The sequence below is a fragment of the Schistosoma haematobium genome, chromosome 4 (genome assembly GCF_000699445.3).
Source record: "Schistosoma haematobium chromosome 4, whole genome shotgun sequence".
Lineage (NCBI taxonomy): Eukaryota > Metazoa > Platyhelminthes > Trematoda > Strigeidida > Schistosomatidae > Schistosoma > Schistosoma haematobium.
Window position 1 is genome coordinate 35538365 of NC_067199.1, and position 15061 is coordinate 35553425.

Sequence of the window (15061 nt, forward strand, 5' to 3'; positions counted from 1 at the left end):
TAGACTGACCTTCACAGTGTCCACCTAATAACCAGTACCAAATGAAGGTTATAAACCAGTATGAGTGAGGGATTACAATTATGATTTACAGTTGACGGTTAAATTTAGCAATTCCATTTAGGGTTTTCATCATGAACTGACATCATCTACAATGCTGAAACTGTATTTATCCTAATGGATGATTGAATTTCGCACCAACATTTGAGACCTGTTATTGTTATACCTGATTGGTTCATTCATAAATTATATTCTCACCATTCGTTCAACATTTAACTGAAACTTCTAAAGTTATTCACTTTTCTAAATTATGCCTTAACGCTAACATAGGTCAATTTATATTATAAAAAAAAGATTGTTACTATAACCTATATCTCTTGTAAATGGTTTATGAGTAATCTTTAGAAACAACTGATTAAAAGAATAAAAATTTTAATATTTCTTTCCGGTGCAAAATATTTTTTATACTGTATATTAGGTATAGAGATAAAGTTTATGTTTAATCTTTTTTTTCTGTAAATGACCATTTTATCAATAATTCTGTATTATGATTGGTTCATTCTTGGAAATCCTAGCAACTAAAAATGGACCAATCCTATTGTAGGTATATTCTCAAATAAAATTTAATTACTAGGCAAACATTTCACTTGTTGTTCTTATATTCATTAATTTAAACTTTTCATATTCATATAATGTAAATACATTTTGTTTTAATATCATGACTAAAAAATCGAAAAAATTAACTTCTAAAGATGAATCTCAATTGAGAAAAGATTTAAAAAAAGAATTTCTTCATTTTTGTCAAACTACTACTATACGTGGAGTAACAAGAGTTGTGACCGCTAGAAATAAAACATTGCAAATTTTATGGATTGCATCAGTGATTTTATTTTTTGGTGGTTTATTTGTTTGTATGTTTATATTAACACGTCAATATTTGGAGTATAATGTAATTCATCCACCACAAGTATTACGTGATACACCATCACCATTTCCATCATTAACATTATGTAATCTAAGACCATTATCTTCTGAAGCTAATTCTATATTGAATAAATATAATTTAAAATCACCTAGACAATTTGCTATAGATGTGAATAATTTTGCAGCTAAAGCTTATTATTTCAGTAATGATATACATTCATATCAACAAGTTACTAGCGCTGTATCAATGGGTGGATATTTAGAAAGTTTACCTCAAATTGTTGTACCAAAACTTGGACATAATTTAAGTCATACAGTAATTCATTGTATGGTAAGTTATACTAGTAATATTTCTTTAACTAAAGGATCCTGTTTTTTTTTAATATATCTGCCAAAATCAGTATCATATTAGACACTTACCTGTAAGATATTTATACTGTCTGAGGAAACTATAAGTGAGGATGTTTCAAATGTAACCTCCATATTAATATCGAAAAGAGCATAGTTGTTTATTATCGGCTGATATTTATTTGGATCATCTTATGAAAGGTCGTTGAATTCATTAAAGTCTTACTAAACTACAATTATTTTCTATTAATAACATTAAAAAGCAATTCATTGACCTGCAAGATGATTGATATATTATTAAAGTTTATTTCGAAATACTCTTGTGATAAGTTTCGAGAATGTCATCATTGTTATTTTAAAGTATCATCTTCTTCATAAAAGTACAATGTCTTTTTGGATATTTAAAGTTATAACCCTCAGTATTAACGTCAAACACTTCACAATTGAGTCAATTAGGTCTTTTGGATTCGCTTGTCTGTCAAGATCAAGTGTATTGAAAAGTTAATAAATAATAATCGTTTTTTTTTCAATAGTTGAGATCATGAGTCAATTTAATTTAGACCACCATGGAAAACCTGGAAGCACTGGACAGCCGTTTCGTTCTATTGTGGGACTCTTCAGCGGTGCACATCCACGATCGTTTTCTTGTTATCAATTAAATATTATCATCCTTATTTTAATGTCTAATTTATTATCTCATCAATATTTTATTAAGCTTAGGCACTGTTCTTATGTGCACGGAAATTTGACCGTTAAAACCCCCAAGTATTATTTAAGTACAACATAGTTACGAGGAGATTATGAATAAAGCAGGAAGTATGTAATGAAAATTCCAGTTTTACAGATAAAATATTTAAAAATTCAGTGTTAATTAGAGATTTTTATACATCAATTAAATAGTTTCATTGTGTAGAAGGTTAATAGCAATTGTTGAATTTGTAGTTTGACACCAAAGATTGACTTCAATTGGATATTCACTGGAAACCAGGAATCATTATATGGCTTTCTTAATCATTGATAAAGTCGTGAATATGTACGCTGTTGAGAAATCCTATACTACAACATAACGGCTGTTCAGTATTTCCTGGTTTTCCCTGGTTGTCTCAGACAAACTAGTCTATGGTGTGAAATCAGAAAAACAACTTCAGTTTGATTTTTATATGAACTGTGTAAAAAGTGAAGTAATTCTTAATTCATTTCATATTGTTTGTTTAAATATTCCCATTGATATTTAGGACTGCAATTGATCAGTCTCTAACTAGCACATATGCACTCTTTGAGGACTGCTTCAATATTGTATTAATTAAGTAACAAGCATTATAAGCAAGAATGATGGATAGTGACTAGCAGATGAATTCAGGACGCGCGGTTCAGCCTATTTTGGACTCATCAAAGTTGATGTTCACTCTGGAATGCAGATACATCCAGCCGATGAGTATCAGACAGGACGGAACGCTCATCCTGCTTTGCACTGCTAGCCATCATTCATCTTATAAAGTAATTCTGTTTATCTTTCAACAGTTTTATTACATTCTTATTAAATGAACAAATATGTTGAATACGGTAAAGGATTCTGGGATCAGTTATCTCTTCAACACTGTTTTATCAATAAATGTCATCTTTTTTTACTTTTAAATTAATACGCTTTGATTAATGAGGAGACAGAAGATAAAAAACTGAAATAATAATGTTAACCTTTTATCTATCTACTCCATTAATCATAGCAATACTTCACATAAACATATGTAAACCTATTTTTTCTCTTAAATTTAAAAGTTTACTAATGATGGATAAATATTTTATTTATGATTTTCATCACTCAACACCAATCATTATTTTGGCATAAACAAATATAAGCAAAGATGGATAGTGGCTAGTAGTGGAATCCAGGATGCGTGTTTCGTTCTATTTGGGACTCATCAGTTGGATGTATCAGCATCTCAAAGCTGATTTTCACTCCAGAACTAGAACCCAGTACCATTCGCTTTAAACGCCATCACGTTATCCACTTAAATACTGAGTCTTAATAGCCACTTGCTTGTGCAATAGAGTGGTTTTAAATTCACTTGGTATTGTTTCGTTGAATATATAATATTCAGAAACTTCCCATTTTATTTAATTTCTTTCTTACAATTCTTTACATGTTAGGTTTTCAGTAAAATTAGGAAGTATACATAGTAATCAAGCAAAACATCTATGAAACATTTTTAAGGGCTTGTCTTTTTAAAAAGATGTTTTTTCCCATTTTCCTTCTATTCACTTCAATCATACAATTGACTAAACTTAGGTAAACAAAGGAAATACAACCAACTGATACCTTAGTAACATATACTTTGTGTTGTTGAGACTTTATCTCTTGCTGGAAATGTTTTTTTTTAATTACAAAGTATGACGTATAGCATCTAATAAAATCGAGTAAAAAGAATAAAAAGACATATCATATAAATTTATTTTGATGTATTTGAAATGTTACCAACTTAGATGTTTACATAGTTTTACATCACTAAATGGAAAGTCATCAGCCGTCCGTATCTACGACTAGATCAAGCACCGAATTCAGGACAGCCAGAGGTTAACCTTCAAACTACTGAGCTAGCATTGAGTGGTCTACATTTTTTTAACTTTAGTCAATTTGTAACGATGAGATACTATTATCCAATGCCTATAATAATATTTGTCGCACGCATAACAATCATTATGATTTGTTCTCAAATTAAAGGGCAATCAAAAAAGCTGAATAGAAGATTGTTGATGTAATTGTTTTTATTAAACTACATTCATGAGAGTAATAATCTTAATAATAATAATTTATATTCTGAAAATAATAATTGCAGAATTCACTCCAGTTTACAGGCATGATCAATTTGATATAAATAGTAACATTAGATGTGCAGAACAAACATGTGATAGAAGAAAGTTTCAAGTATACTAGTTCAGTAATTGTTTAAGTAGTACATGTATTACAGCAATCCACTGCATCAGCCGGGAATTTTTAATATATCCTAAATGGATAGCCTGGTGATTTATGAACGGTGTAATTAAGGTCATTTCGTGTGCCAGATCGAATTAATGATAATTATCTACAACTAGAGAAATTAAAACGAAAACAGAGAGCACGGAACAACAAAGCAGTAATTACCAAAATATATGAATCAGGTCTACCTAAATGCGTGTGTCATGTGAAAGTAATATACTGTTGATGTTAGATATTACTCAAATTATTTAAAGTTGCTAGGAGCGGTGTTCACATAAAGTGATAGCAAGTAGGTGGTTTTACTTAGGGAATGTACTAATAAAAATGGCTTAACATTTAAAGATCCTATAATACTACTTATGGAATGAGATACACTTACAGGTGCTAGACCATCCAATGCATTTTCAGAGGAGCAGTATGCATCGATACGGATAGATTGTGGTAGGTTATTCCAGAGTCTAGAAAATTTACAGGTGAAGTAATTCATATAAAGAGATGATTTAGAATGAGTTTGTTTCACTAGTGTCAAGGAATTACGGATGTCATAATGAGAAGTTTTGCATATTGAATCGCGTGATCGGATGTAAAGGATAGTTTATGAAATAGTTTGAAGAGAAAGATAAGATTTAGTTTCAGTCTCCTCTTCCATAAAGGGTCTAGCCCAAGTTTATTACATCTAGAATTATAAGTTAAGGTACAATCAGCTCCAAGAATACGAAGTGTAAATCACCTCTGTACTGATTCCAGCCTTAATTTATCCTTTATGCGCGCACTGCTAAGAATAAACGCGCAATATTCTAGAAGAGGTCGAACACAAACTTTGTACATTAGAATACGTGACTCATTGTTATAAAGGTTTCGAGTTATGTAAACTACTAGACGTTGAGACTTAGAGGTCTGTTTTAATATCTGTTCTGTAAACGACAAGTCTTGGGAGTATCTAAGTCCTAAGTCTACTACTGTATGTAACCTAGATATCACTTCTCCATTTATGGTAAGGTCTAGGTTGAGTGATGTATCGCTGAAGCATATCTATCCACATCTAGCCGTATTAAGCTCCATTTGCCATTTTAAGCACCACTGTGCTACCTTGTTAAGCTCCATGCTGATGCAATTTTGCATATTTTCCAGCTCATGTGGAGAAAATGAATATACTACTTTAGGATCATCTGTATATAGAAGGGGCTTACCCACACAGAAACTTTCACAAATATCATTGACAAACACTAAAAAGAGCCAAGGGCCTAAGACACTACCTTGTATTACACCACTTCTAACAGGGACAGCGTTAGACAATGAAGAGTTAATTTTAACTATTTGATATCGACTGCTGAGAAAGGAATCAGTATGATTACAATTAATATCCATGATAATAAACAATCACTAAGGTGACAAAACGATAATTATTCAATATTCAGTTCATAATACTTGCAACAAGATGGAACTTCCGAATATGAATGTTATATCGATGAGACTATAATTTATGGACGACATTTGAGCAACGCTAGACTGACCTTCACAGTGTCCACCTAATAACTAGTACCAAATGAGGATTATAAACCAGTGTGAGTGATTACAATTATGATTCACAGTTGACGGTTAAAGTTAAGAATTCCATTTAGGGTTTTCATCATGAACTGACATCATCTACAATGCTGAAACTGTATTTATCCTAATGGATGATTGAATTTCACACCAAAATTCGAGACGTGTTATTGTTATACCTGATTGGTTCATTCATAAATTATAGTCTCGACCTTATATCTAATATTAATGAAAAATTTTTGTATCCCATATATACTAAACAAATTAGACCACTTTAATTTAATAAAACTATAACTAAATATTAGAAAATATAATACAGTCAAATTAATAAGAGGTCTTTATTTAGTGGTAGACTGCCAGTGTTTATACTGGCTGGTTTATTAGTTTCATTGGTTTTCATCAAAAACAGAATAACCTAAATAAGATTTACTATAAACATTGACATAAACGTGAAAAGATATTGTGGATGTAAACTTTATAGCAGCTCATGTACATTTGAGTTTGTTCACATTTAATTTGGTTAAACCCTGTTGTTAGCCTATTCAATGAATAGAGCCATTCGTACAATAACAATTTATCTATACCATTGTACCATTATTATTGTTAAACCTGTATGAATATGTACGCTTAAGCATTGTTTACCGTCTACTCACATATTCATTTTGCTAACTTTAGTGTTAGTTACTTGACTTATTCGATAACTCATTCATTTCCCTATGTTTATATACATGTACACACTAATCCTGTTCATCCGACTCGCCTGCTCTCTCGCTTGCTTGATCTTCGGCACTAACTTTCATGCTTGTTTTGTATACCTGTAGTTTTGGTGACATGGGTGTAGTGCCATAATAAACGTAATCAACGCTTTATATTCATCTTCTGATTTATACACCGTTAAGAGAGTTATCTAGCAACGGTTATCAGGAAGAATACTGTACAAAGCTTAAGGATAATATCCAAATATCAATCACAACAATCTTCTTGAATCTTTACATATAAAACAAAATTATTTCATTCATAGATTTGTAAAATTCATAATGGGAATTAGAAAAAAAAACTGGCTGATATAATAAAACTAATTAATTAACCTCAGTGGTCTGGTGGTTGAGCGCTCGCGCGCGAGACTGATAGATCCAGGGTTCAAATCCCGCGAACAGGATCGTGGATGCGCAGTGCTGAGGAGTCCCACAACAGGACAAAACGGCCGTCTGTTGCTTCCAGGTTTTCCATAATGGTCTAGCTTCAATCGACTCACGATCTCAACTATTAAAGCAGCTAGAAAAATTTGTCAATTATATCATCAATAAGTGAATATTTCATTTGCGTTATTGTAATTTTAATAGACTTAACTTGTGATTGATGATTTTTTTTTGTAATTCTACAACACAAATAATTTTATTGTGTTTAATTATTTGATTTAAGTGATTTAATTATGAATTTTACATTTTAACATTGAATATTATAATAAATAAACAAAGATGGATAGTGGCTAGCAGTGGAATCTAGAATGTGCGATTCGTGCCATTTGAGAAGATAAAAGTAAACAACACCAAGTGAATTTAAAACGTCAACCCATTCCACAAACGGGTGGTTATTAAAACTCAGTACTTAAATCGATAACGTGATGGCGTTTAAAGCGAACGGTACTGGGTTCGAGTTCTGGAGTGAAAATCAACTCTGAGATGCAGATACATCTAACTAATGAGTCTCAAATAGAACGAAACACACTTCCTGGATTCCACTACTAGCCACTATTCATCTTTCCTAATAAAGCTTGTGAATTAAGGCAATATCGAGGCAGTCCGCACAGGGTGCATATATGCCAAGTAGAGACTGATCAATTCTAGTCCTAAATAACAATTGGTAGATACAAGTAAATAACACTAAGTGAACTATAATGAATGCCTACTTTTATATGAAATAAGATTTGTTCATATTGTAGAAAATGATAATGAAAACTTTATAAATAAATTAGTCAGATTATAAAGTAGAACACAACAAGAATCATTTCACTTAGATACAAATTTTCTCCACTATTTCAAAAGCATAACTTACAATAAAAATATAATAATGATAAACTTGTATTTCAATGAATAGAAATTTGTATTTCTGATGTTCTGTGACTTGGCGTAAGCCAATTACTCACGGTAAGGAGATAATAAGATCGATGAAACGTCAGAAATTAAAATTTCTACGAATTGTGATATCCCTATCATATAATTATTTTATTATTAATACTCTATTAATGGTCAAATCATATGAACTTGTGAAGGGAAACTCTGATACTTATACCTATTAACTAACAATTACTTACAACTCTCTGTTCATGCAAAATTTAAATAATTTCTTGTTCCAAAACTGTTTAATATCTATCGTCAGTTGATTACATTTATTTAACAACAATATAGATATATGATTATAGTATGTTCAGTTAAAATGAAGCATATCATAAGGATTAAATAGAAATACTATAACTAGAATGGGTGCTTATAGAGATTCTAATGATTTTAATGGTTGGATTCATGAGTCGATGTAAGCTAGACCACCATTGAAAATCTGGAAGTACTGGTGTAAGACTCCACAGCAGTGTTCACTCACGATCTCGCATGCGGGATTCGAACCCAGGACATTGCGGCCCGTGTGAGAATACTTAACCTTTAGACCACTGAGTCAGCATCCAACGGTGTTAATGTCTATAAATAGCGAGTGTACGATCAATATTTCCTAAAAATATACAGATAAATTAATTCACCAAGTCATCATCAAATACCTAGTATATTCCTCTTTTCCCACCTTTTCCCAATAGTAACCTACAGACTGTTAATACTGGAAATTATGTGGAGAAACATATCAACAAGTGGAGATAGACATATCAACCGACTCTTTAATTAACATATGATATAAATAAAATATTTTAAAAATTAATTACAATTCTACATTACCTGAATTAGTTGAATAAAATGTGTTGTATTAGACTGGCAGTGAATCACTCGTTATGGCCTTAAAATGCCTATTGTAAACTAAGGACATTAATCATAAATGATCAATTGCTTGCTAAATTCGATGAAATTGATAAAACATTTATACTAATCAGTGTAGTGAAGACTCTATACAGTTTGAATGGTTAATTGATGAAAACTTTAGAGTTTATATAGCACTTTTATTACTTATCTAATATAGTTTGTTCTCATTACTTTTTACGTCAAACCTCCTATTAAAACAATCAGATTGAATAAGATATTTTTGATTATTCATAAAATCATTTTTGTTATTCGTAAAGACTTGTGTTTTCTGTTTGGTACTATTCAGGATTGAATCTAATGAATATCTTCTGATATGTGAACTGATAGATCATATGTTCATTCAGAATGGTACTCAGGAACATTCAATGAGTAGGTTTTCAATCAGGGGATCAATAAAACATTTATAATTCAGACGTGCTAGGGGTAAATATGAACATGAACACTTTTCCTACTGTATAAAATATTAGTAGTTCATTTCTAATGAAACCTAGATTATACTTCAATATAACTTAAAATTTCCAAGTCATTTCGTTGTTTTTGCTATTAACTTGAAATAGAGTATAACAGACATATGAATCACAGAAAGTTTGTTTTGATGATGATTTTTCACTGATTCATACTGTGGTGTGTGATACTTATATTGGCATAAGTAGTAGATGATGTTAGTCGTGAACAGAATGTCTGATAGTAGAGAGACAAGAGGATCGAACAGTAAAGAATGGAAACAGAATGCGATTTGTATGAAACCGCAAGAACAATGAAATCTGAGTCATTATGAGACAATTGATGAACATTTTGCAAATTACGTATTTATTATTTGATTGTTAGATTTTATTAACAAGTCGTGTAATTTTGTGTCAAATACATTCCATTGTCCCCACTGGTGTTCTTGTTCACTATATTACTATTTAATCACATAGCTTTCATTTTTATTAATAATTAGGATCAAAGTGATTATGAAACCTTTACAGTTGAATCACCAACCTCAGAGAGCACAACATTATCAAAGACATTTACCTTTTCAGTTGTTTCTCATCTACATTCCATTAGTCTATTTCTATTAAATTATTATAAATTAGAAAGTAATTGGATAAGGCATTCTACAATTTATCAGTACTGTCAAAACTAAGAAGTTGTATCTTTCTTTATTTTACAACGTTTTTTGTTGTTGTAAAGAAACCAATTTCTTATCTCTTATAATAAATACAACAGTGAACATTTTGTTTTAAATATAGTTACACAAATCTAACAGAACAAAACTTGTTCAATATTATAAAACAAGTTTTAATCAGATTTGCCTTTTATAATATTAAAACAGAAATGCATCAAAAGTAAACAATAACTATTCTATGATCCAATATTTTAAATCAACACTTTATTATTATTACCACTATTGGTAGTAGTAATAGTAGTAATAGTAGTAGGGGGGGAGGAGGTGGAGTGGTAGTAGTAGTAGTAGTAGTATGGAGAAGAGGAGGGGGAGGAGTAGTAGTAGTAGCAGGAGGGAGAGGAGGGGGAGTAGTAGTAGAAGCAGGAGAGGGAGGAGGGGGGTAGTAGTAGTATTACAAATAATCTATTGGTCAGTTTGTCTGTATTCTTCTTGATGAATTCACGCAAGTTGACAATTCATTAAGTTTTCAAAGAAAATTCTAAGTCACAAATAATTTACTACAAGATTTTTTGTTCCAATTTCGAAAAATTTGATTAATTGTTTAAAAACGTGTTATCAGGTCAAATGATACAATTTTTTTCATAGTTTAGTTGAATTAATGATAGAAACAAGGTTAATTCAACTGATCTAATTATTAATCAATTTTAAAGATTGACTATATATTACCCATTCTAACATAGATTATACATGAACAAAATAAAAGGAATGATTTATGATATAGTTTATATAAATCAGATTCGATTTCCAGAATATTTTGAGATGGTGGAGAAGATTTGTAGCTCAGGTGGATGATTTTCATGGAGTTTTGTTCTCTGAGCTGGATGGTTTGATCGTTGAGCTTTCATCGTTCTTCTGAACGACATCATCAGTCCAAACTTCAGATAGATGTTTCTGCTGATGATGTCGTTCAGAAGAACGATGAAAGCTCAACGATCAAACCATCCAGCTCAGAGAACAAAACTCCATGAAAATCATCCACCTGAGCTACAAATCTTCTCCACCATCTCAAAATATTCTGGAAATCGAATCTGATTTATATAAACTATATCATAAATCATTCCTTAAATTGCTATGAAGGAACGTAGCATAATATTTTGAACAAATCAAGAACAAAAATGATGATAAACAAACAAAACATCACAACTGGCGATTGTGTACATTTGAAATGATCAAGATCACCTATATGAGCTTATTTGAAAGACTGACCTAGAAAACATAGCTATATGGTAATGCCAGAATTATAAGGAATTTAAATTTTTAAAATATATTGTAAAAAAATGTAAAAAGAGTTCAAGGAGTACCGAAATAATCGATGAGTAGAACAATTAGAAGTCACTAATCAAACTTAATTGTGATCTTTGAAGCAAATAATATGTGAACTTAAGAGATCCCAATTATCATCACAGTGATAAGTCGATAATTATATCTTTTTGAATATATTGGTGAGACTTTTAGAAATTTCGGCATTATTTATTATTTTAACAATCATAAAGTCGTAGAAAATATGATTGTAATTTCAATGACTTTTTTACTTTTGAGTCACAAGGTTGTTATAACATTTTAAGATGTGTGCACAATCACCGACCTTTGTGTTTTTACAGTGTAAATAGTAAGGCAATTGTAGGCAATGTTAAAGAGATTTAATCGATTGATAATTTGAGGTACTGGTTTGTTCAATGTAAGTTAATGAGTAGACCAGTTAGATAGGAACACTTCTACATGAAATATATATCTTCTGACCCATCAAACAGATGAAATCATTATCCAGAATGCTGAGTTACATAAATCAGGTTTTGTTTCTAATTGTATCACAATCGACACTCTCGGTTCGTATTGTCACTTGGTTAATGATATTGATTTCTACGATCATTCATAGATTTTTAAATAACTTTATAAACTTTTCGATAACTGATTAAATTTCTTAATTTTTATACATTTTCAGACAGAAAATGTCATATTGAAGTGATAAATTGTTTAACATTGTAAATTACAATTATTATTTCAAATGTAAATGGTTAACAGTTTTCACTTATGCAAACGATACGATTAAAATATTGATCATCTGAAAAGATTTCATAAAATATAATCAATTTATATTGTTCTTCTTTAATTATTACCTTAAACTTACCGACTTACTTACTTACGTCTGTTACTCTTCGTAAAAAAATAAAGTCCTTCTACCACCACTCTCCATTCAAACCCTGTCCTATTATTTATTTATTATTTATTTGAACAAATAAATATTGATACAAGGGGGCAGCAGATATATATGCGCCACACAAAACAATGAGAATGGGAAGAGAATAAAAAGGAAGGTAAGAAGCGTAAAAAAAAGAACAATAACGACCACAGCTTAGTGTATGGTGATGTAATAAGAATAATGAGGGAAACGAAAAGGTACAATCGAAAGAATTCTTTCAGTTAAGGAAGGTACAACCACTTTTTATGAAGAAAGTATAAGGTTACAGCAGGATCGCCACTTGCTTCTATTTTGAGCCATATCTGATAACGTCTCTAGCCACTGTGTTCAACCATCTCTCGGACCCCAGCCAGGGAGTCGTGAAGGACGAACATAAGCCAGCCCTTTGCAATCTTCTTTCATACCACGACACCATGTCATACACTGTCCAACTCTCCACGTTTTCCAGCCAGTCCCAGAGTCGACAAATAATGCACGACGTGGAATTCTCTGGGACGACAATCGTAGAATATGGCCAAGCCACCGAAGTCGGTGTTTCAAGATGATGACACCAATTGAATTATCGTCTCTTCGCCCGAACACACGATGCCGAACCTCTGCATTACTAACATGGTGTTGCCACTGGATGTCAGTAATCCTTCAGAGACAACGATGATCAAACACAGAGTCGTCTAACATCCTCAACTCGGATAGGCCAGGTTTCACAAGCATAGAGCAAAACTGCTCCCACCCACGCGTTGTAGATCTGACCTTTTATAGCCAGACTAACATCACGAATGCGCCAAAGATGGCCCAGATTGGCATAAGCCGCTCTGGCTTTCACTATACATGCATTGATCTCATCACTCACACCAACACCAGCACTTATGCAGCTACCTAGATACATGAACTTCTCAACTACTTCTATCTGCTTACCATCCAGGGTGAGTACATGATTAGAATCCTGCCAGTCTTGTAGAAGTACTTTGCACTTCAAAGTTGCAAAGCATATACCATACCTACGGACATTGACTGTCAACTGATTAAACGCGGATTGTATGACTTGGGCATTATCGCACAATAAAACAATATCATCCTCATACTCTGTCCTAAACAATTCTTTCCAGTTCTTTCCAATTGTTATTCTTTTTTTTTCATATCTACTTCCAATTCCTAACATAATGTATTCTTCAAACTTTATTACCTTAAACAATATTATAAATCATGTTTGTTTATATTTCAATAGCATATGTAAACAATTACTGATTGTTTCATTATAGAATTTATTAAGTTTCAATTAATAATTATTGATATGATATTTGTTTTCATGAAAACTAAGTGAAGTTTGTTTTATTTTGTTTCTCTATTTAATTCTCTTTTTATGATCTTGTAAAGATCTCATTTCGATGTTAAGATCAAATTTCATAAAATCATAATAAATATTTCATTCAATTAAATAACTAATGAAAAGTGATTGAATCAATTATATAAATAAGCATAATTTCTTTTTATTTTCTTATTATTTATTTTGTATGTAAAATATAAATAGATTAATTTTGAACTTGGATAAATTTGATAGAGTATAGTTTAATAGTTGAATTCATGAATCAATTAAAGCTAGATCATTATGAAAAAAACTGGAAGCACTGGACGGATGTTTCATCCTATTGTGGGACTCTTCAGCAGTGCTCATCCACGATCCCATCCTGCGAGATTCAAACCCAGTACTTATTAGTTTCGTGCACGGATCGTGGATGAGTAATGCTGAGAAAATCTCCTTTATTTAAAAGCACCGGGTATATATATGTAAGTTTAATACGATCCTCAATTAGTGAATCATTTATTGGTGCATTTTGATTAAGTTTTCACTAATTTTCTGAAGGAAAATATCAGATTTATCATTGTACAGTAGTCTTTAATTAACGTTAAATTGTTATTTTTATTTCTTTATTTATTATTTATTATTGTTAGCTTTATTCAATATCATATTTTTGGTACAGTATAGAATTCTTAGCACAAATGATTTCAACAGGTTTCCTCTTCTGATTTCTTGATCTATCTTGACGATAAATATTGAATGGCCACCAGTTAGTTGTTAGCGATCCAGGAATTGACATCTGAATAATATATATTCTTTTCGATGCATGTAGCTAGCATCCATGTTGTTTCTGATTGGGCTCTTTTGTAACTTGTATAGAGAAATGTCGTAAACTTTTCACAAACTCACCTGAATAGGTTATGAGGATTATAGGCATAATGATGTGTTAAAACAAACAAGCAAAAAGATAACTTGTTGAAATATCCAAATGACAGGAACAAGTAGACCAAATATCCGATTGAATATTCAGCTGAATAATCATTTTATAACTATGTTGAAATCACATGAAATGTTTTCATTTAATTCCATAATTTGTTAAAATTTTATTAGAACCTTAGAATCAAGAATCAAATAATCTAATTGAAGTACTTATCATAGAGAACAATCATTTCTTTTTAATTAGATTTCCTTATGTTGGAGATGTTAGACCCCCAAAACTCACTTGGTAAATATTTTATTTTTGTAATTTTATTTAAAAATTTGAATTTCTTGTTTACGAGCCAGAAGCGATCATTTTCACCTTCATGTTGTATTTCCCACTTGGGAGGATCTTATATGCTATTGGTTCGTTGTATCTTTAAGTATGCTATTTTGTAGCACTTCCCAAGGACAATTTTATGCTATATATACACGTTTGATTAGTGCCTGTCGTGGTTGCTCGTGCTTCTGGCTGCTTGAGGAATATATTTCCATTTTCTGAACTTAGACTTTTCTTTCTAATTAGGACGCATCGGAATAGCTAGCTTATTGGTCATTGTTCCACAAAGTCTTCGTTCCGCTTTTAGATTAGGTAAACTCGTAA

General features: G+C 31.3%; 1 protein-coding gene across 1 annotated transcript in view; it reads left to right on the plus strand.

Moving 5' to 3' along the window:
• The first annotated feature begins 652 nt into the window (after nt 1–652).
• Nucleotides 653–15061, plus strand: part of SCNN1G_3 (sodium channel, non-voltage-gated 1, gamma) — a 94105-nt gene continuing 79696 nt past the window's right edge. Inside the window, exon 1 of the mRNA XM_035733938.2 lies at nt 653–1252. Within this exon, the coding sequence (XP_035590146.2) occupies nt 716–1252 (537 nt within the window). The 5' untranslated portion in view covers nt 653–715. The remainder of the gene's footprint in view (nt 1253–15061) is intronic.